This window comes from Staurois parvus, unplaced genomic scaffold, assembly GCF_062004578.1.
Source record: "Staurois parvus isolate SC_StPar_1 unplaced genomic scaffold, SC_StPar_1.0 ptg001436l, whole genome shotgun sequence".
In the NCBI taxonomy this organism is placed as follows: domain Eukaryota; kingdom Metazoa; phylum Chordata; class Amphibia; order Anura; family Ranidae; genus Staurois; species Staurois parvus.
The window spans coordinates 557,586-584,634 of NW_028319232.1; the positions used below are offsets into that span (position 1 = coordinate 557,586).

General features: G+C 48.2%; 1 protein-coding gene across 1 annotated transcript in view; it reads left to right on the forward strand.

Annotated features, from left to right (window-relative positions):
• Positions 1 to 27,049, forward strand: part of LOC149435973 (glutamate receptor-interacting protein 2-like) — a gene marked incomplete at its 3' end in the record, with an annotated part of 253,129 nt that overhangs the window by 205,399 nt on the left and 20,681 nt on the right. The window contains exons 3-6 of the mRNA XM_089662198.1: positions 11,336 to 11,471; positions 11,579 to 11,724; positions 15,620 to 15,706; positions 17,994 to 18,069. Coding sequence (XP_089518324.1) covers positions 11,336 to 11,471; positions 11,579 to 11,724; positions 15,620 to 15,706; positions 17,994 to 18,069 — 445 coding nt within the window. The remainder of the gene's footprint in view (positions 1 to 11,335; positions 11,472 to 11,578; positions 11,725 to 15,619; positions 15,707 to 17,993; positions 18,070 to 27,049) is intronic.

A 27,049-nucleotide genomic window follows, 5' to 3' on the forward strand; every position in this document is an offset into this window, starting at 1 on the left:
TGACAGCCAACACTGCGGAGGCGCTGACCGCCAACACTGCGGAGGCGTTGACAGCCAACACTGCGGAGGCGCTGACCGCCAACACTGCGGAGGCGCTGACCGCCAACACTGCGGAGGTGCTGACCGCCAACACTGCGGAGGCGTTGACAGCCAACACTGCGGAGGTGCTGACAGCCAACACTGCGGAGGCGTTGACAGCCAACACTGCGGAGGCGTTGACAGCCAACACTGCGGAGGCGTTGACAGCCAACACTGCGGAGGCGTTGACAGCCAACACTGCGGAGGCGCTGACAGCCAACACTGCGGAGGCGCTGACAGCCAACACTGCGGAGGCGTTGACAGCCAACACTGCGGAGGCGTTGACAGCCAACACTGCGGAGGCGCTGACCGCCAACACTGCGGAGGCGCTGACCGCCAACACTGCGGAGGCGCTGACCGCCAACACTGCGGAGGCGCTGACCGCCAACACTGCGGAGGCGCTGACCGCCAACACTGCGGAGGCGCTGACCGCCAACACTGCGGAGGCGCTGACCGCCAACACTGCGGAGGCGTTGACAGCCAACACTGCGGAGGCGCTGACAGCCAACACTGCGGAGGCGTTGACAGCCAACACTGCGGAGGCGCTGACAGCCAACACTGCGGAGGCGCTGACAGCCAACACTGCGGAGGCGTTGACAGCCAACACTGCGGAGGCGTTGACAGCCAACACTGCGGAGGCGCTGACCGCCAACACTGCGGAGGCGCTGACCGCCAACACTGCGGAGGCGCTGACCGCCAACACTGCGGAGGCGCTGACCGCCAACACTGCGGAGGCGCTGACCGCCAACACTGCGGAGGCGCTGACCGCCAACACTGCGGAGGCGCTGACCGCCAACACTGCGGAGGCGCTGACCGCCAACACTGCGGAGGTGCTGACCGCCAACACTGCGGAGGTGCTGACCGCCAACACTGCGGAGGCTCTACCATCCAACACTGTGGAGGCGCTGACAGCCAGCACTGCGGAGGCACTACCATCCAACACTGCGGAGGTGCTGACAGCCAACACTGCGGAGGCGCTGACAGCCAACACTGCGGAGGCGCTGACAGCCAACACTGCGGAGGCGCTGACAGCCAACACTGCGGAGGCGCTGACAGCCAACACTGCGGAGGCGCTGACAGCCAACACTGCGGAGGCGCTGACAGCCAACACTGCGGAGGCGCTGACCGCCAACACTGCGGAGGCGCTGACAGCCAACACTGCGGTGGCACTGCCATCCAACACTGCGGAGGCGCTGACAGCCAGCACTGAAGAGTCGCTGACAGCCAGCACTGAAGAGTCGCTGACAGCCAGCACTGTGGAGTCGCTGACAGCCAACACTGCATAGGCGCTGACAGCCAACACTGCGGAGGTGCTGACAGCCAACACTGCGGTGGCGCTGACAGCCAACACTGCGGAGGCTCTACCATCCAACACTGCGGAGGCGCTGACAGCCAACACTGCGGAGGCGCTGACAGCCAACACTGCGGAGGCGCTGACAGCCAACACTGCGGAGGCGCTGACCGCCAACACTGCGGAGGCGCTGACCGCCAACACTGCGGAGGCGCTGACCGCCAACACTGCGGAGGCGCTGACCGCCAACACTGTGGAGGCGCTGACAGCCAGCACTGCGGAGGGCCTACCATCCAACACTGCGGAGGCGCTGACAGCCAACACTGCGGAGGCGCTGACAGCCAACACTGCGGAGGCGCTGACCGCCAACACTGCGGAGGCGTTGACAGCCAACACTGCGGAGGCGCTGACAGCCAACACTGCGGAGGCGTTGACAGCCAACACTGCGGAGGCGCTGACAGCCAACACTGCGGAGGCGCTGACCGCCAACACTGCGGAGGCGCTGACCGCCAACACTGCGGAGGCGCTGACCGCCAACACTGCGGAGGCGCTGACCGCCAACACTGCGGAGGTGCTGACCGCCAACACTGCGGAGGTGCTGACCGCCAACACTGCGGAGGCTCTACCATCCAACACTGCGGAGGCGCTGACAGCCAGCACTGCGGAGGCACTACCATCCAACACTGCGGAGGTGCTGACAGCCAACACTGCGGAGGCGCTGACAGCCAACACTGCGGAGGCGCTGACAGCCAACACTGCGGAGGCGCTGACCGCCAACACTGCGGAGGCGCTGACAGCCAACACTGCGGTGGCACTGCCATCCAACACTGCGGAGGCGCTGACAGCCAGCACTGAAGAGTCGCTGACAGCCAGCACTGAAGAGTCGCTGACAGCCAGCACTGTGGAGTCGCTGACAGCCAACACTGCATAGGCGCTGACAGCCAACACTGCGGAGGTGCTGACAGCCAACACTGCGGTGGCGCTGACAGCCAACACTGCGGAGGCTCTACCATCCAACACTGCGGAGGCGCTGACAGCCAACACTGCGGAGGCGCTGACAGCCAACACTGCGGAGGCGCTGACAGCCAACACTGCGGAGGCGCTGACCGCCAACACTGCGGAGGCGCTGACCGCCAACACTGCGGAGGCGCTGACCGCCAACACTGCGGAGGCGCTGACAGCCAGCACTGCGGAGGGCCTACCATCCAACACTGCGGAGGCGCTGACAGCCAACACTGCGGAGGCGCTGACAGCCAACACTGCGGAGGCGCTGACAGCCAACACTGCGGAGGCGCTGACCGCCAACACTGCGGAGGCTCTACCATCCAACACTGCGGTGGCGCTGACAGCCAACACTGCGGTGGCGCTGACAGCCAACACTGCGGAGGCGCTGACAGCCAACACTGCGGAGGCGCTGACAGCCAACACTGCGGAGGCGCTGACAGCCAACACTGCGGAGGCGCTGACAGCCAACACTGCGGAGGCGCTGACAGCCAACACTGTGGAGGGGCTGACAGCCAACACTGCGGAGGCGCTGACAGCCCACACTGCGGTGGCACTACCATCCAACACTGCGGAGGTGCTGACAGCCAACACTGCGGAGGCGCTGATACAAACCACTGATGGGCACTATTAGCCGCACTGATGGGGCTATACTGATAATCAGGACACTGATCCGTGTAGATGTTCCCTGAGGAATGCCGCTTACCGGCTCTCCTCCTCTCACGCACTGTCAGCATGAGGAGAGGACTGCCGATAACTGGACACAGCTAATCACATGGTAAAAGGTTGCTCTTATTTGGCCCTTTTCCTGGATCCAGGATCAGCTGTGACTGAAGGATACCGCAATCACAAACCATGCCCGGTGCTCACCCTAGGGGGCGAGCGGTTCTAGGGGGATGTCCATGGATGCCATCTGGACAGTGCTGATTGGCCCTGTGCTGATCACATGCACACTCCCAAGAGAAAAAAAAAAAAACCTCTTTAGCAATACACACCAAATTGAGCATGTGCAGAGTGACTCCACACAATATCTTATCACGAGATAAGAGGGATACACTGGAAGAAGGGGAGGATCAGAGAAGACAGGATCAAACAGCCTTTTTACACAATGCAGAGGATTAACCCCTTAGGTTCCACAGTATAACATGCATGATTTACTGCATAGACAGACTGATTTTGTTGTGCGTTCAGTAAGACTTTAAGTTAGTAATTTAGTTTTGTTGCATTCATAACAACATTTTTTTAGTTTAGTTTCATTTATTTGTTTTTTACTAGTTTCAAATTTTTCTAATGGATTCAAAGTGTTTGCGTTGAATTTGAATTGAAAATATTGAATTGATCCGAATTTATTGTGAACAATAGCTGCTTCTATTCAAATTTAAGAAGATGGCTATATTCTTTCTATTTTATTTTATTCTATTTTTTCTTTTTATTTCTATTGTTATTTTCTATTCTATTCCTTTATTTTCTATTTTATTCTGTTCTTTTTTTTTTTCTTTTCTATTTTATGCTAATATTTTGTTTTTTATTCTATTCTGTTAAATTCTATTCTTTTTGAAATTCAGAAGACGTCTTTTTATTTACAAACACTTTCAGCACTCCATCTTGGGAGGGAGGGGAGATTGTTACACATTCTCCCATACTAGAGAAAAATTCTTGCAAATTCATGCAGGCTCCACCTCCGCAACATCTCCAAGATACGTACGTTCCTCACCCCAGACACTACTATGCTACTCGTTCACTCCCTTATTATCTCACGCCTGGACTACTGCAACTCCCTCCTCACCGGCCTACCTCATCGCAGGCTATCCCCGCTTCAGTCTATCCTGAACTCAGCGGCCAGACTCATCCACCTCACCAACCGCTCCACTTCTGCCACCCCCCTCTGTCATTCCCTCCACTGGCTCCACCCCCCTCTGTCATTCCCCCCACTGGCCTCCACTCAGTGTCCTCCACCCCTCTCTGCCAATCCCTCCACTGGCCTCCACTCAGTGTCCTCCACCCATCTCTGCCAATCCCTCCACTGGCCTCCACTCAGTGTCCACCACCCCCCTCTGTCATTCCCTCCACTGGCTCCCGATTGCCCAACGCATTAAATTCAAACTACTAACACTGACATACAAAGCCATTCATAACGCCGCCCAAAACTACCTCACCGACCTGATACCCAAATACCACCCAACCCGTACTCTTCGCTCCTCACAAGACCTCCTACTCTCCAGTTCCCTGGTCTCCTCCTCCCATGCCCGACTCCAGGACTTCTCCAGGTCTTCCCCCATACTCTGGAACTCACTACCCCAATCCATCAGACTGTCATCTACCCTCCTCACCTTCAGGCACACCCTGAAAACCCATCTCTTCAGGGAAGCCTACCCCGCCCTCACCTATCAGCCGATCTCCTCCACTCCTCCTACCACTCCATCCCCCACAGCCACTTCCTCCTGTACCTCTACCTCCTCCCTCCTAGATTGTAAGCTCCAAGGATCAGGGCCCTCGAACCCCTCGTGTATTGTCTTGTTACTGTATTGTCTCATGTACTGTCCCCCACTATAATGTACAGCGCTGAGCAAACCTTTCTGGCGCTATATAAATCCTGTATAATAATAATAATACAGACTCGGTGCCACTGCCCCGCCTATTGCTTGCGTATTGGTCTACTAGTAAGGATCACTACCAGAGAACTACCTCCTAGATTGTAAGCTCCAAGGAGCAGGGTCCTCAAACCCCTCGTGTATTGTATTGTTACCAGGAGCAGACTGACTACTCATGGGGCCTCCGGGCAATAGGGGATCATGGGGCCCCTGTGTCCTTGCCCAAACTCAAAAAAGCCTATGAAAAAGGTACCAGGGGCATCTCATGGGGCCCCCTACTGACCCCAGGCCCTCGGGCAGTGTCCGAGTTTCCAAATGGTCAGTCTGCCCCTGATTGTTACTGTATTGTCTCATGTACTGTCCCCCACTATAATGTACAGCGCTGAGCAAACCTTCTGGCGCTATATAAATACTGTATAATAATAATACTAGGAAATACCAGTTATTTCTCAGTTCGGCAGAAGATGAGCAGTAGGGGAGTATTGGTGGTGGGGATGGGGCCTATTGAGGGAACCTGAATGAGAAAAGTGATCATTTTATACAAAACAACCCTTCCATGAAACCGTGGACCAGCATTTGTTTATACTGTGATTGTTCCCGAATTCTGCTACTCGAAGATGAGTAGGTCCACCATTAAAAATATGAAATGGAAAACCTCCACTGGTTTTTAGGCCGTTAACGTCTTTAGACATGGCCAATCTCTCCTTTTATCCAGACATGATCAGGAGGAAAGTTCAGCCCCATTAGTGGATGTCAGATACGTGCCTTAATAATGGGAAATACATTTCTGGTCCAGCTGTCCATACACGGTCCCTTTTGTTGCACTGCAGCATACGTTCTCTTGGCTCCTCTGAGTAATCTGAAATCCATGGAGGTCGGCTCAGAGCTGCAGGTCGCCATAACTACAATTTAAATTTTCGTCAGACCAGAAATTAAACCCCAGCAAGAGAGCATTAATATCACTGCAAGGTGCCATCTGCAGTCGTATCAAGATGTGTGTGAGGAGCCGGGCCCGGGCAGCTGGTAATTCGCACAGCGGTGGGGTAGATTGATAGGACACGAATCCCCGCAGAGCAGTCAGTCATCCATGAGGAATCGGATCAGAACTGTGAATGTACGTAACCCTTTCAAAGCCTGGCAGACGCTCGACTACCACACATAGGAGGTGTGCTGTGGAAATGGTTCTGAGCTACAGGCAAAGATTGCTTTAGTTAGTTGCACGGTGCCCTTCGATCTCCATGGTCTCAACTCGTATTTATGATTATACGCTCACACAGAAAAATGTATCAGGAACACTATACTAATACTGGGTTGGCCTACCTATACTCTATAGCAGTGCTCTCTAAACTGCGTCCCTTTGCTTGCCTTTATCCGTCCCTTCAAAGTGTGGCCCAGGGCCCGGATGGAGCCCTTTGTGTGCCTTTATCTGGCCCCTGAGGCATCATGCTTGCCACTGACACCAACACTAGGGCATCATTCTTTGCACTGACACCAACAATGGAGCATAATTCCTGCCACTAACACCAACAATGGGGCAAAATTCCTGCCACTAACACCAATGATGGGGCGTAATTCCTGCCACTAACACCAACGATGGGGTGTAATTCCTGGCACTAACACCAACAATGGGGAGTAATTCCTGGCACTAACACCAATGATGGGGTATAATTCCTGGCACTAACACCAATGATGGGGTATAATTCCTGGCATGAACACCAGCGATGGGGTGTAATTCCTGGCACTAACACCAACAATGGGGCATAATTCCTGGCACTACCACCAACGATGGGGTGTAATTCCTGCTACGAACACCAACGATGGGGCGTAATTCCTGGCACTAACACCAACAATGGGGAGTAATTCCTGGCACTGACACCAACGATGGGGAGTAATTCCTGGCACTAACACCAACGATGGTGAGTAATTCCTGGCACTAACACCAACGATGGTGAGTAATTTCTGGCACTATCACCAACGATGGTGAGTAATTTCTGGCACTATCACCAACGATGGTGAGTAATTTCTGGCATTATCACCAACGATGGGGAGTAATTCCTGGCACTAACACCAACAATGGGGCATAATTCCTGGCACTAACACCAACGATAGGGAGTAATTCCTGGCACAAACACCAACGATGTGGCGTAATTCCTGGCACAAACACCAACAATGGGGAGTAATTCCTGGCACTAACACCAACGATAGGGAGTAATTCCTGGCACTAACAATAATAATGGGGCATAATTCCTGGCACTAAGACCAACAATGGGGCGTAATTCCTGGCACGAACACCAACGATGGGGCATAATTCCTGGCACTAACACCAATGATGGGGAACTATTGCTCCCCCAGTACCAAAGATGGGGCATTGCTTAATCCCACTCGGCACAGTCCAGTTTCCCTAAAATCTGAAGGACAGTAAACTGACCCTTTGCTTTGAAAGTTTGGAGATCCCTGCTCTATAGATGTCCTCAGTTCTTCATACCATGGTTTCCAGATTCTGGTCCATGTTGACATGATTACAGCACATTCATGCTGCGAATCTCCTGTTCTACCACATCCCAATGGTTTTCCATTAGATTCGGATGCGGTGCATGGTTCACAAGACCAGGTTACAGTTTTCAGTCCTCAGCTGTCCAGTTTAGTGATCTGTGCCCACTGTAGCCCCAGATTTTGGTTGTTGACTGATAGGAGTGGAAGCCAATGGGGTAGATTTACTAAAACTGGTGCATTGAGAATCCTGGTGCAGTTGTGCATTGCAGCCAATCAGCTTCTAAATTAGTTCAATTAAGCTTTGACCTTTAACTTTAAATTTAACCTGGAAGCTGATTGGTCTATTTGCAGAGTTGCACCAGATTTTGTCCCTCTCCTGTTTTAGTAAATAACCCCCAATGTGGTCTTCTGCTGTCTTAGCTCATCTACCTCAAGGCTCTACATGTGCATTCTGAGATGCTTTTCTGCTAACCACAGTTGTAAAGAGTGATTCATTAAGTTACTATAGCTTTTGTGTTTGCTTGAACCAGTCTGGCCATTCTCTGTTGACTTCTCTTATCAACAAGGTGTTTCCATTTCCAAACCTAATCACTTTTTTTTTTTGCTTTTCGGACCTTTGAGTAAACTTTGAAGTAGCTTTTTTTTCTGCTAGAAATCCGTGGGACCCTAAGGTTCCTCCAGAGGTGCTTGAGCAGTGAGTAATTTCTGCCTCTCTGTTAAGCAGGGCCGTGGATAAGGGGGTACCACCAATCCTCCTGTACGGGGCCCAGGCCAGCACAGGAGCCCAGGCAGCTGGGTGAATCCGATGTGGGCAGAGAGAGTGAACGATGTGACAAGGGGGCAATTACTGGAACCGATCCCCTGCATGGCTCTCTCTGCAGCAACTGAAAGTTGGCTGCTTCCCACTAGCTTTCAGCTGCTTGCAGAGAGAGCCATACAGGGCATCGGTTTCAGTAATGCTGAGTCACGTGATTGCTGTGATAGCCTCTGATTGGCTATCACAGTGATCAGTCACTGTACAGCCCGCCCCCTTGTTTTTTTTTTTTTTTTCTCTATGAATGGAGGAGAGAGATACATTGCATCTCTCTCTCTCCTTGCATAGAAGGGAAAAAAAGATAAATATTAAAAAATAAAATAAACAATAAAGAAAAAAAACCTAGATCAAGGTTTGATCAAGTTCAGTGCCAGGGTTAGTGTTTGAGTCTAGGTCAGGGTCAAAGGTCAGGAATTTTTTTTTTTTTAATTGGTATCAGTGTCAGTGTGTTTTAGGTAAAACAAAATGTGCACTGTTGTTTCTGGGCTGTACTGTGGCTAGAACAAATAACATACACATCTATGGTATCACTGCGATCCTCAAGAGCTGGAAACTTTATTTTGGGTTGTTCTTTGGTGGTAGGTTATGGTAGTAACCAGAAACACACAGCTAAATTAACCACTTCCAGTCCGGACACTTTCACCCCCTTCCTGACCAGGGCAATTTTCAGCTTTTAGCGCTATCACACTTTGAATGACAATTGCGCGGTCATGCAACACTGTACCCAAATGAATTTTTTACCCTTTTTTTGAGACAGATAAAGCTTTATTTTGGTGGTATTTATTCACCACTGGGATTTTTATTTTGCTATGTAAATGAAATGTCCAAACATTTTGAAAAAAAGTGTTTTTTTAATAAAATTTTGCAAATAAATAATATTCATCATAAATCTTAGTCACAATTTATTCCGTTATCTTTTTAGTAAAAAAAAAAAATCCAAATTAGTTTATAAGCAAAAATTATCATTTTTAAACATTTTTTTTTACATTTTTATTTTATTTTTTTATATTATTATTTTTTATTTATTTATTTTTTTACATACTGTCACCCTAGCAGTACAGTGTCACCATGGTGACACTGTACTACTTGTGGGGGGTGATGAAGATTTTTTTTTTTTTTTTTTACACTGATTGCTTTTACACCCATATAGGATGTAAAAGCAATCATTTCTCTTTCTCTCTGTCTGCATTCTTGCACTCATTGAGAAGTACTGAGTGAGCTGTGATTGGTCACAGCTTGTCACATGGTACATGGCTTTTGTGAATAGCCCTGTACCATGTGATCTCTGTGATCATTCACAGATTTCACACGTAGTAAGCAATGATGTCAGAAGTGACATCTTGCTTACTACTTTGCATGTGATCACTGATCAGTGATCACATGATCGGGACCTCGTACAGAGGTCCCGTCCGACGATCGGTGTTTCACTGTGTCCGGAGGACACAGCGGGCACCAGATCGCGGTGCTGCGCACTCCCAGGGAGCGCGCACAAGCAGGGTGCGGGGAGGCCGTTTATAGTTGGCCACCCGACCCTGCAGTGCCACCGTCCGGCCGTTTATATACAACGGCCGGACGGGAGGTGGTTAAAAAAAAAAGATTTTTTTTTTTACTATCTTGGGCCAGTTTTCCTTTCATAATAAAAAAAAAAAATCTGGAGATGTCCATTACCTTTTACCACCAAATGAAAGCCCAATATATCCTGAAAAAAAGGCGGTATAATTTACCTGGATGTACAAAGTAGTTGTGATCAGGGGTGTATTTACCACACGGCATTTGCCTAGGGCGGCATTTGTCAGGGGGGCAACGCCACCCCCCAAAAGAAGGAATGAAGAAGGGACACACATAGCATGGGAACCAGGTGGGATCTGAGAGGGGCTGCTTGATGGTGTATGCAGAGCTTGACTCTTGTTCCCGGGGATATCTGGAGCTGTGAAGCTGAGTGTCTTCTCTCTTGCCAGGGTGGAGGGGGTTGTCAGGGTATGAGTGGGGGTGGTAGTGGAAGGCTCTCTCGGGTGGCGGTTGGGGGGGCCGGGGTGTTGCTGGTCAGGAGAGCAGGGTGTTGGCCGGTGTCAGGGTCTCTCCGTGGGGGGGAGCACATTTTTGTGTTTTCCAGGGCAACACGAAACCTAAATACACAACTGGTTGTGATGATATGTACGGTGTTACTAACACATGTCAAATTAACACATTAGTATCCAGATTTCCCGATCTTTGAAGGGCTGCACCTCTTCGTTTGGCATTCTGAATTCCTTCTAGTCTGCATGAGGATTTGAGCGCTGGTTTTGTTTTTGGATAACACATGTCAAAGTTGCAAGATTGTGCGTAGGCGTTTGTTTTACCTTTTAGGCATGAAGGGGTTAAAGCGGAGCTCCACCCAAAAGGGGAAGTTCCGCTTTAAGGACTACTTCCTCGCTCCCCATTAAGGATTGGCACCTTTGGGGGGCGGGGGGGGAAACGGGTACACAAATTTGACAGGTACCCGCTCCCACTTCCGGTCCGATCGCCTAGGCGATCCGAAACGGAAGGTGTCCTCCCTCCCTCCCTGTAGTCTTGTGGGACACGTGACAGGTCCCAGAAGACTACAGGACCATTCATGAAGCGCAGCGCTACTCGCACATGTGCAGTTGGTACCCGGCTGTGAAGCCGCAAGCTGTCACAGCCGGGTGCCCACACTGAAGATGTCGGCCTCCTGGAATACAGGATGGCCAGTGAAACGGGCTGCAGGGGACACACCACGGGACCGAGGGACAGGTAAGTGATCGTTTTTTAAAAGTCAGCAGCTACAGTTTTTGTAGCTGCTGACTTTTATTTTTTGACAGCGTGAGTGGAACTCCCCTGTAAGATGGCAATATGATAGCTGTATGGTTCCGGTGCTTTTTTTGCACCTTCCCCAGTTACCAAAAACACAGCAAAAAACATGGAATGGATACTAAGCCTTTCACACTCCGTCCAAAACTGGAACAAGAAACACTTTGTCTTTCTTCAAATCTTCTTACACCATCACAATTTCCTAACTTGTACTCACGCTTCCTCCTATCTTTGCTCCGTGTTTTTCTTTTTTCCCAGATGAGTTTCGGGGAGTCACCATCGTGGAGCTCATCAAGAAAGAAGGAAGCACACTGGGCCTGACCATCTCAGGGGGCACAGACAAAGATGGCAAGCCTCGAGTGTCCAATCTGAGGCCGGGAGGCCTGGCAGCAAGGTGAACTATTGAAATCTTAGTACAACTGTCGTAAAATGTCATCTGGCCTTCTCATAAGGGGGCCTCCAAATTCTCACTAGCCAATCTTGTGAATGTCTTCCTTCCAGGAGTGACCAGCTGAATATCGGAGATTATATAAAGTCAGTGAATGGCATCAACTTGACAAAACTCCGCCATGAAGAGATCATCAGCTTGCTGAAGAACGTGGGGGAGAGAGTCGTACTGGAGGTGGAGTACGAGCTACCGCCAACCAGTAAGTGATGGCCCAATGACGTATTACAGATCAATAAATGATGGTGAAGGTAGAGTGGCACGATTCCATGCATGTAAAGAGCAGGATAAAAATGGCGCTTTAGTCACTATATGGCCGAAAGTATGTGGAAACCCCTCCAAATGAAAGAGTTTGGGTGTTTCCTGGGTAGGGGCTCTTTGGGGCACCAGCGCTGTCACTTGTACTCCTTGAAAGTGAATGAGTCTCATGTTACTCCATGTTTGGAAGAGCGTTTTTTTTTTCTTCTGTTTTTAAATTCCCACTATAAATGCTGTTATCTTAGCCGTGTCCAGTTCAGTCCAGGGGCGGACTGACCATTTGGAAACTCGGGCACTGCCCGAGGGCCCGGGGTCAGTAGGGGGCCCCATGAGATGCCCCTGGTACCTTTTTCATAGGCTTTTTTGAGTTTGGGCAAGGACACAGGGGCCCCATGATCCCCTATTGCCCGGGGGCCCCATGAGTTGTCAGTCCGCCCCTGGTAATTATAAATCCAACTAAGTCCAAATGGGACTAAAATCAAGTGTACAAAGTGAACTGATCCACTAAGGGATCCAATGTGATATCAATACGTGATATAATCAAACAAGTTCAAGGACACGGGCCCCAGGATCCCCTATTGCCCGGGGGCCCCATGAGTTGTCAGTCCACCCCTGGTTCAGTCACATGACATCATAGGTCCTTTTCCTCTTGCCCATAACATCTTGAGCGGAATCATGTTTATAAAAACAGAATTGCAGAAAATACCCTCAGGTGCCTTTTGTGATCACTGAGGTAGCCAATCACAGTGATCAAAAATGTAAACATTTGCACTTGGGGAGAGGGTCTGTAAAACCATTGAACTGCATTTTTACCACCTCCCAAGTGTCCTCCTTTCAACTTCAAAGGTAGCAGATGCAGGTATACACATGCCATGGTGTGGCAAAAATGATCACACACACGACTGGAAAAGTCATTGGATCACTTGGTGTTTGTGCACGTTTGAGTGTTTTATACATGTGCTTCTTATATATAAGTGTCTTATGATATTTTTTTTTTTTCTGACATGTTTTTCCATTTTTGCTATTTTTTTTGCACATTTTTGAATTTCTTCTTATTTTTTTATTTATATTTTATGTAAATATTTTTTGAGGATATATATCTATCATTATCCAAAATTCTGGGATAGTGATGTTTCTTATGCTTATCTAGTATAGATTATTGTTATGTGTTTGAGTGATAACAAGGAATTTGTGACCAGGGGCGGACTGACAACTCATGGGGCCCCCGGGCAATAGGGGATCATGGGGTCCCTGTGTCCTTGCCCAAACTCAAAAAGCCTATGAAAAAGGTACCAGGGGCATCTCATGGGGGCCCCTACTGACCCCGGGCCCACGGGCAGTGCCCGAGTTTCCAAATGGTCAGTCCGCCCCTGTGATACTCTTTTATTTATTGTCTTCACTTTTATTCAGTCCCATTTGGACTTTATAGATTCATAGTATTCTCTTACCATTATGGTTTTCCACCTTTTAGATATCACATTGGATCCCTGAGTGGATCAGTTCACGTTACACGCCTTATTTCAGTCCTTCTTTGAACCTGTTTGATTATATTACGTATTGCTATCACATTGGATCCCTTAGTGCAGGGGTCTGCAACCTTTAAGACATAAAGAGCCACTTGGACCCGTTTCCGAGAGGGAAAAAAAGACTGGGAGCCGCAAAACCATTGCAACATTTAAAACAAATCCGACACTGCATATATTGCAAAAAGCGCTCTGGTCATGAAGGGGGTTTAAGGGCCCAGTATGCAAAGGGTTAATCAGGGCCACAGTGTATCGTCATAATCACAATCATAGCCTTAGGTCAGTGGTGGGCAACCTTTTTTTTCGACTGAGCCAAATCTCGCCAAAACCACGATTGAAATTTATTTTGAGAGAAACATTTTTAAAACTGAAAATACATCCCCCATATAGTAATTCATCCCCCATATAGTAATTCATCCCCCATAGTAATTCATCCCCCATATAGTAATTCATCCCCCATATAGTAATTCATCCCCCATATAGTAATTCATCCCCCATATAGTAATTCATCCCCCATATAGTAATTCATCCCCCATATAGTAATTCATCCCCCATAGTAATTCATCCCCCATATAGTAATTCATCCCCCATATAGTAATTCATCCCCCATATAGTAATTCATTCCCCATAGTAATTCATCCCCCCTATAGTAATTCATCCCCCATATAGTAATTCATCCCCCATATAGTAATTCATCCCCCATATAGTAATTCATCCCCCCTATAGTAATTCATCCCCCATATAGTAATTCATCCCCCATATAGTAATTCATCCCCCCTATAGTAATTCATCCCCCATATAGTAATTCATCCCCCATAGTAATTTATCCCCCATAGTAATTCATCCCCCCTATAGTAATTCATCCCCCATATAGTAATTCATCCCCCCTATAGTAATTCATCCCCCATATAGTAATTCATCCCCCGTAGTAATTCATCCCCCATAGTAATTCATCCCCCATATAGTAATTCATCCCCCCTATAGTAATTCATCCCCCATATAGTAATTCATCCCCCCTATAGTAATTCATCCCCCATATAGTAATTCATCCCCCATAGTAATTTATCCCCCATAGTAATTCATCCCCCCTATAGTAATTCATCCCCCATATAGTAATTCATCCCCCATATAGTAATTCATCCCCCCTATAGTAATTCATCCCCCATATAGTAATTCATCCCCCGTAGTAATTCATCCCCCATAGTAATTCATCCCCCATATAGTAATTCATCCCCCCTATAGTAATTCATCCCCCATATAGTAATTCATCCCCCCTATAGTAATTCATCCCCCATAGTAATTCATTCCCCATATTGTGTGAATTCACTTACCTTTGCTCCGTGCGTTCCTCTCGCTGGGTTCCCGCGCCGTTCTGGTCTTCAGGGCGGACTGTGAGAGGAGAGGAGTTCGTCACGCTGCCCCGCCTACATCCGGGCTGCCCCGCCTACATCCTGACAGCCAATGTTTGCCAGCGGGCGCCCGGCACACAGAAGATCTGCATTAAAAGAGCCGCGGCTTGCCGACCCTATTGCCTGTCACCTGGTGGGCAGTGTGCTCCGGAGCCGCAGGAAAGGTGAAAAAGAGCCACATGCGGCTCTGGAGCCGCGGGTTGCCGACACCCGCCTTAGTGGATCAGTTCACTTTGTACACTTGATTTTAGTCCGATTTGGACTTAGTTGGATTTATAATTACCAGGGGCAGACTGACAACTCATGGGGCCCCCGGGCAATAGGGGATCATGGGGCCCCTGTGTCCTTGCCCAAACTCAAAAAAGCCTATGAAAAAGATACCAGGGGCATCTCATGGGGCCCCCTACTGACCCCGGGCCCTCGGGCAGTGCCCAAGTTTCCAAATGGTCAGTCCGCCCCTGATAATTACTATGTTTACCACTTATTTTTCATGTTTAGGATCAAGTTCACGTTTATTTTCACATTTATTTTTTATAGGCTAAGATTTTATGTATAGGTTAGCGCTGCACCATTATATTTAAAAAATGATCACCAACCCCCCCCCCCCCCCCCCACCGAATGGGGCCTTGCTGCAACTGCCTACTAGTGACAGTTTATAGGAGCTAAAACAGATGGTAAAGAGGGCACCATAACGCCTCCTTTCTGACTGTCAAACACCCTCTGAAGAGTGGCCCACCGCAGACTGCTTTTCAGAGGGCAAAGCCAGCATAAAAGAGCCCTTAAACAGTTTTTCTGTCAGTGGCATTGTAAGTAAAGCATCCTTTAGCAGAAGTCATGACTATATTTCTGTCCAGCACTGTCTTCTGTTTTCTAGCACCACTTGTGACCCTTCTGTGTTGTGTTTCAGCTCCGGATAACACTGCGGCAATCATCCCAAAGACCCTGGAGATCACTCTTTGCAAAGAGGGCAATAGCTTCGGCTTCGTAATGAGAGGTAACCATAGAGGACCTATTGACCTATTCCAGGCAATGAATAGAGCCACCTAATGCTAACCAGCAGTCTCATTCCAGTTGACTGAGTTTTATGGAATCCATGTTGGCCAGAATCCAGAGGGCACCTCACAGGGTTTCTGCTCATGTCGTTTCTGAAGTCATTAGAAAGCAGTACATTGCCAGCTGCGATTCCTTTAGTTATCTGAAGTGGGACTACATGTTTAAAACATGGAAGGATACAGTAGAAAAGGGTTAGAATCTGCATCAAGGTTTTAATTGTTGTCTTATTTCCTCATAGAGCAGACTGACTTTTAGGCGTCACTTACACGGGGCCTACTGCAGCGTACATCTGTATAAGGCTTTGTTTATCCACATGGTGATGCGCAGGTGTTCCATGCATCCTTGTGCAGGCAGTTCCATTGATGTCAATTGGAACGCAGTGGTTGCACGCACACAGCCGCTCCCTCCAATTTGGCATCCGTGTGAGTGCAGGTGCGGGTTCTTGTCCCTGAACTCACACTGTCTGCATTTGGGGGCCATGCACCCGCACAGACAGCAAATTGGAAGCAGTCGCTGTGTCCGTGCAGGCACTGCGCCCCCAATTGACATGAATTTTGACTGCCTGCACGGGAACGCATGGAACACCTGTGCATCTCCAGGCGGGTAACCATGGCCCTGCATGGGGGTACGTTGTAGTATGCTCCATGTGGATGAGACCTCGCTTCTGGTCCCAGTGACAAAAAGTAGTTGTCTCCCCAGTGGGGAGATTTCCTGTAATAAAGACCGCTCACTGCTGCAAGGTGACTGGTCTTGTCTACGCCCCCTCCTGTAGTTTTCTGCAGGCATCCTGTAGTAGTGGACCCTGCTGGGCCCCTCCCACAGCTGCTCGCTCTCTCGTTCTTTTTCCTTATTTCTCTCTCTTTCTCTTTTTCTCTCTTTCTTTCGTTCTCTCTCTTTCTTTCTTTCTTTCTTTCTTTCTCTCTTTCTCTTTCTCTCCTTCTCCCCCCCCCTCTCTCTCCTTCTCTCTCTTGTCTCTCTCTTTACCCCCCCTCTCTCCCCCCCTCTCCCCTCTCTCTCCCTCTCTCTCTCTCCCTCTATCTCCTCTTTTCTCTCTTTTGTTCTCACTTACTCTTTCTTTCTTTCTTTCTCTTTTGCTCTCTCTCTCTCTTTCGCGCTCTCTCTCTCTCTCTCTCTCTCTCTCTCTTTCTCTCTCTCTTTCTTTCTTTCTTTCTTTCTCTTCCTTTCTCTCTCTCTCTCTCTCTCTCTCTCTCTTTCTTTCTTTCTCTCCTTCTTTCTATCCTTATTTCTCTCTCTCTCCTTTTCTCTCTCTCTCCTCTCTCTTTACCCCCCCCCCCCCTCTCTCCTCTTTTCTCTCTTTTGTTTTTCTTTCTCTTAATTTATTTCTCCTTTGTTCTCTCTCTCTCTCTCTTTCGTTCTCGCTTACTCTTTCTTTCTTTCTTTCTTTCTTTCTTTCTTTCTTTCTTTCTTTCTTTCTTTCTTTCTTTCTTTCTTTCTTTCTTTCTTTCTTTCTTTGTTCTCTCTCTCTCCCTCTCTCTCTCCCTCTCTCTCTCCCTCTCTCTCTCTCTCTCCGTCCCTCTCTCTCTCTCTCTCTCTCTCTTTCTCTCTCTCTCTTTCTCTCTCTCTCTCTTTTGTTCTTTCTCTCGCTCTCTTTCATTCTCTCTCTCTACCTCTCTTTCTTTCTCTCTTTTTTTCTCATTCTCTCGCCCTCTCTCTTTCGCTCTCTTTTTCTTTCGCTCTCCCTCTCTCTCCTTGTGCTGGGTGACTGGTCTTGTCTCCGCCCCTCCTGTAGTTTTCAGTGGGTGGGGCCTACTGGGCCCCTCCCACAGCTCTGCTCTCTGCACAGACTATGTACAGTACAGTGATGTCTCTGCTACTTATCCAAGATAATATCTGGGTTTGCAAATGCATTTTATGAAAATAGCAAACGTTTTTGTATCTGGAGTTCAGCTTTAAATATACAGAGGACTTTAAAAACAACTCCTTTAAACCGCCCCCGACCACTTCCCGCTCTCTTTGCATACCATAATCACAGGGATTAGGATCCCACAATCACAAACCTAACTATAGCAAACCATTTGCTTAATAAGAAGTGTCATGAATCGCATACTTGTGTGTTCATTTGCTTGATAAATCCCATCATTGTATGTGTTCATGTGAGACACATTCTGACCGACGGCATTAAGGTATCCATGTAGAAGCAAACGCAGGGCTTAAGACCTTCACCAAAATTAAGTCATTTATATTTTATCATCTTTTTTTGTTTGCAGGGGGGGCACAAGAAGACTGGCACAAGTCCAGGCCTTTGGTCATAACCTACGTGAGGCCGGGAGGACCAGCGGACAGGTATCAGAGCGGCAATGAAATCCCTAACCGTCATATCCCTGTCATTCCTAGCATGCCTGTCTGCTGTACCACAACATCTGTGTGCCAGCGTGGAGTGGGTTAAACCATGCGATTTCAGCGACAGCAGCGGGATCAGCAAACTGGCACTTTTATAAATCCTTCCCGATATTACTTAATGCATTCCGCGAACGAGAGACATATTGCAAATTTCTCTCTCTCTCCCCCCCTCTCTCTCTCGCCCTTTCCTCTCTCGCCCTCCCTTTCTCTCTCTCCCTCCCTTTCTCCCCCTCCCTCCCTTTCTCCCCCTCCCTTTCTCCCCCTTTCCCTCTCTCTCCCTCCCTTTCTCTCTCTCCCTCCCTTTCTCTCTCTCCCTCCCTTTCTCCCTCTCCCCCCTTTCTCTCCCTCCCTCCCTCCCTTTCTCTCCCTCCCTTTCTCTCCCTCCCTCCCTTTCTCTCCCCCCCTTTCTCTCCCTCCCTCCCTTTCTCTCTCCCCCCCTCCCTCCCTTTCTCTCCCTCCCTCCCCTCTCTATCTCTCCCACCCTTTCTCTCCCTCCCTCCCTTTCTCTCCCTCCCTCCCTCCCTTTCTCTCCCTCCCTCCCTTTCTCTCTCTCCCTCCCTCCCTTTCTTTCTCCATCCCTCCCTTTCTCCCCCCCCCCTCTCTCTCTCTCTCTCTCTCCTTCTCTCCCTCCCTCTTCTCTCTCTCCCTGCCCCCCCCCCCTTTCTTCCTTCCCTTTCTCTCCCCCCCTCTCTCCCCCCTCTCTCCCCTCTCCCTGTCTCTCTCTCCCTCCCTTTCTCGCTCTCACTACCTTTCTCTCTCTCCCCCCTCTCCCTGCCCCCCCCATCTCACCCCCTTCTCTTTCTACCTCTCTCTCTCTCCCTCCCTTTCTCTCTCTCTCCCTCCCTTTCTCTCTCTCTCTCCCTCCCTTTCTCTCTCTCTCCCTCCCTTTCTCTCTCTCCCCCTCCCTTTCTCTCCCTCCCTTTCTCTCTCTCCCTTTCTCCCCCCCCCTTTCTCTCTCTCTCCCTTCCCCCTCTCTCTCCCTTCCCCCTCTCTCTCCCTCCCCCCTCTCTCTCCCTTCCCCCTCTCTCTCCCTCCCCCCTCTCTCTCCCTTCCCCCTCTCTCTCCCTCCCTGTCTTTCTTTCTTTCTCTCTCCCTTTCTTTCTCTCTTTCCGCCTTCTCCTGTAGGTTTTAGTGGGTGGGGCCTACTAAGCCCCTCCCACAGCTCTGCTCTCTGCACAGACTATGTACAGTCCGGGAGGACCAGCGGACAGGTATCGGAGCGGCAATGAAATCCCTAACCGCCATGTCCCTGTCATTCCACCCGGCCTGTCTGCTGTACCACAACATCTGTGTGCCAGCGTGGAGTGGGTTAAACCATGCGATTTCAGCGACAGCAGCGGGATCAGCAGACTGGCACTTTTATAAATCCCTCCCGATGTTACTTAATGCGATCCGCGAACGAGAGACATATTGCAAATGGCATTTAATGTCACTTTAATTCCAGAGCAGACAATTTTGGAAATGGGATACATATGACAGATCAGGGCGCTAAGTCGTTTCTGCTACTAAATAACTGTTCTTTCTCTTGCATGAAAAAATGATATTGTAACGGCATAATCTGCGTTACACGCTCAGCTGTGTAAAGGATGTGCCGTGTGACAGCTTTACCTGTGTTATGGAGAGCCCAGCCCTTCCCACTGCATGCTGAGTCCTCCTGGCATCGCCAAAGCAATAGTTACGCTCTCTTCCTAGTTTGCTGGTCACAATTGCCTGTCACAGGCAGTTCTGGAATCTGTCCTGCTGCTTGCTGCCACCATCTGCTGTACGCATAGGGGTATCCAGTGCTGGGATATGGGGTGGGCAGGAGGGGCGGACTGACCATTCGAGCACTCGGGCAGTAGGGGGCCCCATGAAATGCCCCTGGTACCTTTTTTATGGGCTTTTTTTGGGTGTGCTTTGAATGTGGGCAAGGTCCCAGGGGCCCCTGATCCCCTATTGCCCCGGGGCCACATGAGTTGTCAGTCTGCCCCTGGGTGGGCAGGAGGGGCGGCTGCCCTAGGGCAATGGTAGGGGAGGGGGGGTTCCCCTCACAGCACTCTCCAGGTCAGTGACTGGCAACCAGCAGGCTGTGGTTTAATTTCTGCTCTGACTTCTGTCATATTGTGCTCCCACGTGCCCGCTCTCCACTCCATCCACCCACAGCTGACACAAAAGTGAATGCACATCTACCTTCTAGCTGCTAAAAAGTAAACAATTGGCCACGTGTGTGTAGTGCACACTTCATGCCAGCCATGGGCGGCCGGAGCAAGGGGCAGGGCATGACAATGGAGGGGGGTACAGTTCTGCATCCTTAGGGCTAGTTCACACTACGTGCAGTCCAGTGCAGGGGCGGACTGACAACTCATGGGGCCCCCGGGCAATAGGGGATCATGGGGCCCCTGTGTCCTTGCCCAAACTCAAAAAAGCCTATGAAAAAGGTACCAGGCAGGGGCGGACTGACAACTCATGGGGCCCCTGTGCAATAGGGGATCATGGGGCCCCTGTGTCCTTGCCCAAACGCAAAAAAGCCTATGAAAAAGGTACCAGGGGCATCTCATGGGGCCCCCTACTGACCCCGGGCCCTCGGGCAGTGCCCGAGTTTCCAAATGGTCAGTCCACCCCTAGTCCAGTGCATTTTTTTTCGGCATCAAAAATGCATGCACAGAGATTTCCATGTATTCCAATGACTCTAGTTCACACCACTGCAGTCAGTTTTTGATGCAGAAAAAAATGTAGAATACGCTGCATTTTTGTCTGCAGAGAACCATACTGGAACATGGCAAACTGCATCAAAACTGCACCGGAACAGAGTGTGGTGTGAACTGTAAGCAAAAGCGTATACGGAGTGCGTTATGTTTTTTTTTTTTTTTTGTAGTGTGAACTGGCCCTAAACCTCGGTCCTGGCCCTGAGGGTGTCTGTTTTTATACTGTGTTCTAGAGGAGTTCTGGACAATATAGATGAGTGAGCAATTTCCTCTTTTTTTTTTTTTATAGTTTTTGCCTGAAATCTCATCAAATAAGCCTCTAATTTCCCTATATGGCATTGTTAGGTGAAATTTGCTTGAAAGAAAAATTCCTGGTGGCATGGCATTTGACATGGTTTTGTTTTTTAAACAAAACCATGTCATACAGCAACAGAGTGGGACATGGCTTTTCAAAGCCCACCGTGGCCAATCATGGTAAAATTTCATCCAAGTGTAAACTCTCAATTGGTGAGGAATCCACAATCTGCTTTTACCAGTAACACCATATTTCCTGCATTATGTTCAAAGCAAACTCTGCAGCTGCTGGTTCCCCAGGGATTTACTATGAGACCAGATGAGGTGTTTTTATTTCTTTATTTATTTCAGGTACTTATATATCACCATCAATTTATGCAGCACTTTACATACCTATTGTACATTCACATCAGTCCCTAACCCTCAAGGGGCGTACAATCTAAGGTCCCTAACCCTCAAGGGGTGTACAATCTAAGGTCCCTAACCCTCAAGGGGCGTACAATCTAAGGTCCCTAACCCTCAAGGGGCGTACAATCTAAGGTCCCTAACCCTCAAGGGGCGTATAATCTAAGGTCCCTAACCCTCAAGGGGCGTACAATCTAAGGTCCCTAACCCTCAAGGGGTGTACAATCTAAGGTCCCTAACCCTCAACTGGCGTACAATCTAAGGTCCCTAACCCTCAAGGGGTGTACAATCTAAGGTCCCTAACCCTCAAGGGGCGTACCATCTAAGGTCCCTAACCCTCAAGGGGCGTACAATCTAAGGTCCCTAACTCACATTCATACATACACATACTAGGGACAATTTAGACAGGAGCCAATTAACCTACCAGCTAGTCACTGTGCCGGCATCCTGCTCCTGCACCCCGTGATGGACAGAGTATACAATGACAGAGTATGACATGGCTCTTTAAAGCCTAGTGTTGTCAGTCATGCTAAAATTTCAGCCACGTGTAAACTCTCAATTTCCTGAACCCCTACTGGGCAATATATAGAGCAGCGGTTCTCAACCTGTGGGTCGCGACCCCTTTGGGGGTCGAACGACCCTTTCACAGGGGTCGCCTAAGACCATTGGAAAACACATATTTCCGATGGTCTTAGGAACCGACACACTGCTCCTCTATTCTTCTCCAGGCAGGTCCACCCACATGCAGATACGCCCACATACGAGTACCCGACGTGATGACATCATCGTGCCAACCCCATCACATACACCCCGTACAAATACAGGTGCATGTGACAGGGTTGGTGCCATAATGTACTTACAGTTGTGACCAAAATTATTCAACCCCCAATGCTGTAAAGGGGTTTAGGGACTATAGTGTACATTTGGAATTGTATTCAGAATCAAATCCTACAAGGACGTTGTAACTACCCAAATGCAACTAAAATGACATCAATTGTTTATGTAATACAGTAGTAAATGGTTCTTATGTGGTTTCTTCATTGCCACAATTATTCAACCCCTTAAAGACTACCACTCTGAAGAACAGAGGTTCATACAGGTGCTTTCCATCAGGTATTGAAAACACCTGTGGATGTCACCGAGCAGCAATCAAGCATAATAAGCACCAATTAGGCAGCTTTAAAATGACTGTGATACTCAGCTCCTTCTAGACATTTACTGGTGTGGTTACAAACATGGTGAAGGCAAGAGAATGGTCCAGGAAGACAAGAGAAGAGGTGATTTCTCTTCACAGGAAGGGCAATGGCTATAAGAAGATTGCAAAGATGTTAAACATACCAAGAGACACCTTAGGAAGCATCATTCGCAAATTCAAGGCAAAGGGCACTGTTGAAACGCTACCTGGTCGTGGCAGAAAGAAGATGCTGACTTCGACTGCTGTGCGCTACCTGAAGCGTAGAGTGGAGAGAAGTCCCCGTGTGACTGCTGAGGAACTGAGAAAAGATTTGTCAGATGTGGGTACAGAAGTTTCAGCCCAGACAATAAGACGCACACTGCGTAATGAAGGCCTCCGTGCCAGAACTCCCAGGCGTACCCCCTTGCTGTCTCCAAAGAATAAGAAGAGTCGACTGCAGTATGCCAAAAGCCATGTGGACAAACCACAAAAGTTGTGGGATAGTGTTCTGTGGACTGATGAAACAAAATTAGAACTGTTTGGGCCCATGGATCAACGCTATGTTTGGAGGAGGAAGAACAAGGCCTATGATGAAAAGAACACCTTGCCTACTGTGAAGCATGGTGGAGGGTCAATCATGCTTTGGGGCTGTTTTGCTTCTGCAGGTACAGGGAAGCTTCAGCGTGTGCAAGGTACCATGAATTCTCTTCAGTACCAGGAGATATTGGATGGAAACGTGATGCAGTCCGTCACACACCTGAGGCTTGGGAGACGTTGGACCTTTCAACAGGACAATGATCCCAAGCATACCTCCAAGTCCACTAGAGCATGGTTGCAGAGGAAAGGCTGGAACATTTTGGAGTGGCCATCGCAGTCACCAGACTTAAATCCGATTGAGAACCTCTGGTGGGACTTAAAGAAAGCAGTTGCAGTGCGCAAGCCTAAGAATGTGACTGAACTGGAGGCCTTTGCCCATGAAGAATGGGCGAAGATACCCGTAGATCGCTGCAAGACACTTGTGTCAAGCTATGCTTCACGTTTAAAAGCTGTTATAACTGTAAAAGGATGCTGTACTAAGTACTAAGATTGAATGTCACTTGGGGGTTGAATAAAACTGATAATGCTGTGAGCACAGAAAAGACATTTGTGGTTATTTCATTATAACTGTTATGTTATATTTGTCTGACCTACAAGTGCCTCTTTAATGTAAATGTAAGCAAGATGACTGAATGATCAAAAGCAATGTCAAACTGGCCAAAACACTCAATTTCAGTGGGGGTTGAATAATTTTGGTCACAACTGTATGTGGACCAGTCATACATGTGTAAAGAGCAGCTGCTGTGTAGAAAGCAGCTGCTGTGTAGAAAGCAGCTGCTGTGTAGAAAGCAGCTACTGTGTAGAAAGCAGCTACTGTGTTGAAAGCAGCTACTGTGTTGAAAGCAGCTACTGTGTTGAAAGCAGCTACTGTGTAGAAAGCAGCTACTGTGTTGAAAGCAGCTACTGTGTTGAAAGCAGCAGTATTGGAGGTAAAACGGCACTTCATGAATTATAATAATAATTGTTTTTGTGATTAATCACTATGCTTTACTTATGTTCAATTTGTAACAATGAAAATACATTCTGCGTATTAGATATTTACATTACGATTCATAATAGTAGCAAAATTACAGTTATGAAGTAGCAACGAAAATAATTTTATGTTTCTGGGGTCACCACAACATGAGGAACTGTATTAAAGGGTCACGGCATTAGGAAGGTTGAGAACCACTGATGTAGAGGAACTACAAGATCCAGCAGGTACTTTCAGCCATATACCTCAGTTCTGTCCGTAGTGTAACAAAGCAATCACATAGCAATAGTGAGGCATCAGCCATCTGCTTTTACCCCCTTTGTGGCTTTGCTAGGCAAAATTATTACAAAAGAAAAGTTCCCGATCCCAGTGCTGATAAGCAAGCTATGTTGTATAGGGATGGTGGGAGATATGGCTTTGTTTATAGTGTAACAAAGCAGTCATGTAGCAATAGTGAGGCATCAGCCCTCTGCTTGTACCCCCTTTTGTGGCTTTGCTAGGCAACATTAGTATAAAAGAAAAGAATCCCAGTGCTGACAAGCAAGCTATGTTGTATAGGGATGGTGTGAGACATGGCTTTGTTTATAAACAAAACCATGTCATACGATGACAAAGCCATATCTCGCACCATCTCTATACAACATAGCTTGCTTATCAGCACTGGGATCGGGAAATTTTCTTTTATACGAATTTTGCCTAGCAAAGCCACAAAGGGGGTACAAGCAGATGGCTGATGCCTCACTATTGCCACGTGACTGCTTTGTTACACTACAGACAGAACAGAGGTATATGGCTGAAAGAACCTGCTGGATCTTGTAGTTCCTCTACATATTGTCCAGTAGGGGTTCAGGAAATTGAGAGTTTACACGTGGCTGAAATTTTAGCACGGCTGACAACACTGGGCCTTAAAGAGCCATGTCATGCTCTGTCACTGTATGACACGGTTTTGTTTATAAACAAAGCCATGTCTCACATCATCCCTATACAACATAGCTTGCTTATCAGCACTGGGATCGGGAACTTTTCTTTTATACGAATTTTGCCTAGCAAAACCACAAAGGGGGTACAAGCAGATGGCTGATGCCTCACTATTGCCACGTGACTGCTTTGTTACACTACAGACAGAACTGAGGTATATGGCTGAAAGAACCTGCTGGATCTTGTAGTTCCTCTACATATTGTCCAGTAGGGGTTCAGGAAATTGAGAGTTTACACGTGGCTGAAATTTTAGCACGGCTGACAACACTGGGCCTTAAAGAACCATGTCATGCTCTGTCACTGTATGAAATGGTTTTGTTTATAAACAAAGCCATGTCTCACATCATCCCTATACAACATAGCTTGCTTATCAGCACTGGGATCGGGAACTTTTCTTTTATACGAATTTTGCCTAGCAAAGCCACAACGGGGGTACAAGCAGATGGCTGATGCCCCACTATTGCCACGTGACTGCTTTGTTACAATACAGACAGTACTGAGGTATATGGCTGAAAGAACCTGCTGGATCTTGTAGTTCCTCTACATATTGTCCAGTAGGGGTTCAGGAAATTGAGAGTTTACACGTGGCTGAAATTTTAGCACGGCTGACAACACTGGGCCTTAAAGAACCATGTCATGCTCTGTCACTGTATGAAATGGTTTTGTTTATAAACAAAGCCATGTCTCACATCATCCCTATACAACATAGCTTGCTTATCAGCACTGGGATCGGGAACTTTTCTTTTATACGAATTTTGCCTAGCAAAGCCACAAAGGGGGTACAAGCAGATGGCTGATGCCTCACTATTGCCACGTGACTGCTTTGTTACAATACAGACAAAACTGAGGTATATGGCTGAAAGAACCTGCTGGATCTTGTAGTTCCTCTACATATTGTCCAGTAGGGGTTCAGGAAATTGAGAGTTTACACGTGGCTGAAATTTTAGCACGGCTGACAACACTGGGCCTTAAAGAACCATGTCATGCTCTGTCACTGTATGACACGGTTTTGTTTATAAACAAAGCCATGTCTCACATCATCCCTATACAACATAGCTTGCTTATCAGCACTGGGATCGGGAACTTTTCTTTTATACGAATTTTGCCTAGCAAAACCACAAAGGGGGTACAAGCAGATGGCTGATGCCTCACTATTCAACATCCCTATACAACATAGCTTGCTTATCAGCATAAACAAAACCATGTCATACAGTGACGGAGCATGACATGGCTTTTTAAAGCCCAGCGTTGCCAATTATGCTGAAGTTTGAGCCACATGGAAACCCCCAATTTCACTTACCCCTTCTAGGCGATAATATTATTTATTATTATACACAATTTATTATTATACAGGATTTATATGGCGCCAACAGTGTGCTCAGCGCTTTACAAAATGAAGGCAGACAGTACAGTTACAATACAATTTGGTACAAGAGGAAACAGAGGGCCCGGCTCCTGGGAGCTTACAATTTAGGAGATATGCAGAGGAACTACAAGCCCAAGCAGGTCCTTTTATGCCATTTAACCAAGTTCTCTGTCTTGGAGTTGACTATTAGACCAGATTAGGTGTTTTTATCTGTGAGGTCGTTACATTTCCAGTTGTAGCCTCGTCCCGTAATGTATTCTACATAATTCCTAACATCTTCGTAAGTGATTGAGGCAATGGAGGACTCCTACAGGGGGCGGAGCTGGGAACACACCAGGCTTGGTGAGAGCTTGATTCCAGCAAGTGTGTTTTCACGTGTGATCGCCATGTATGTTGAAGTAAGATTTTTCCGTTCTTTTTAAATAAAATAATGATCATTCGGTTCTGTTGAA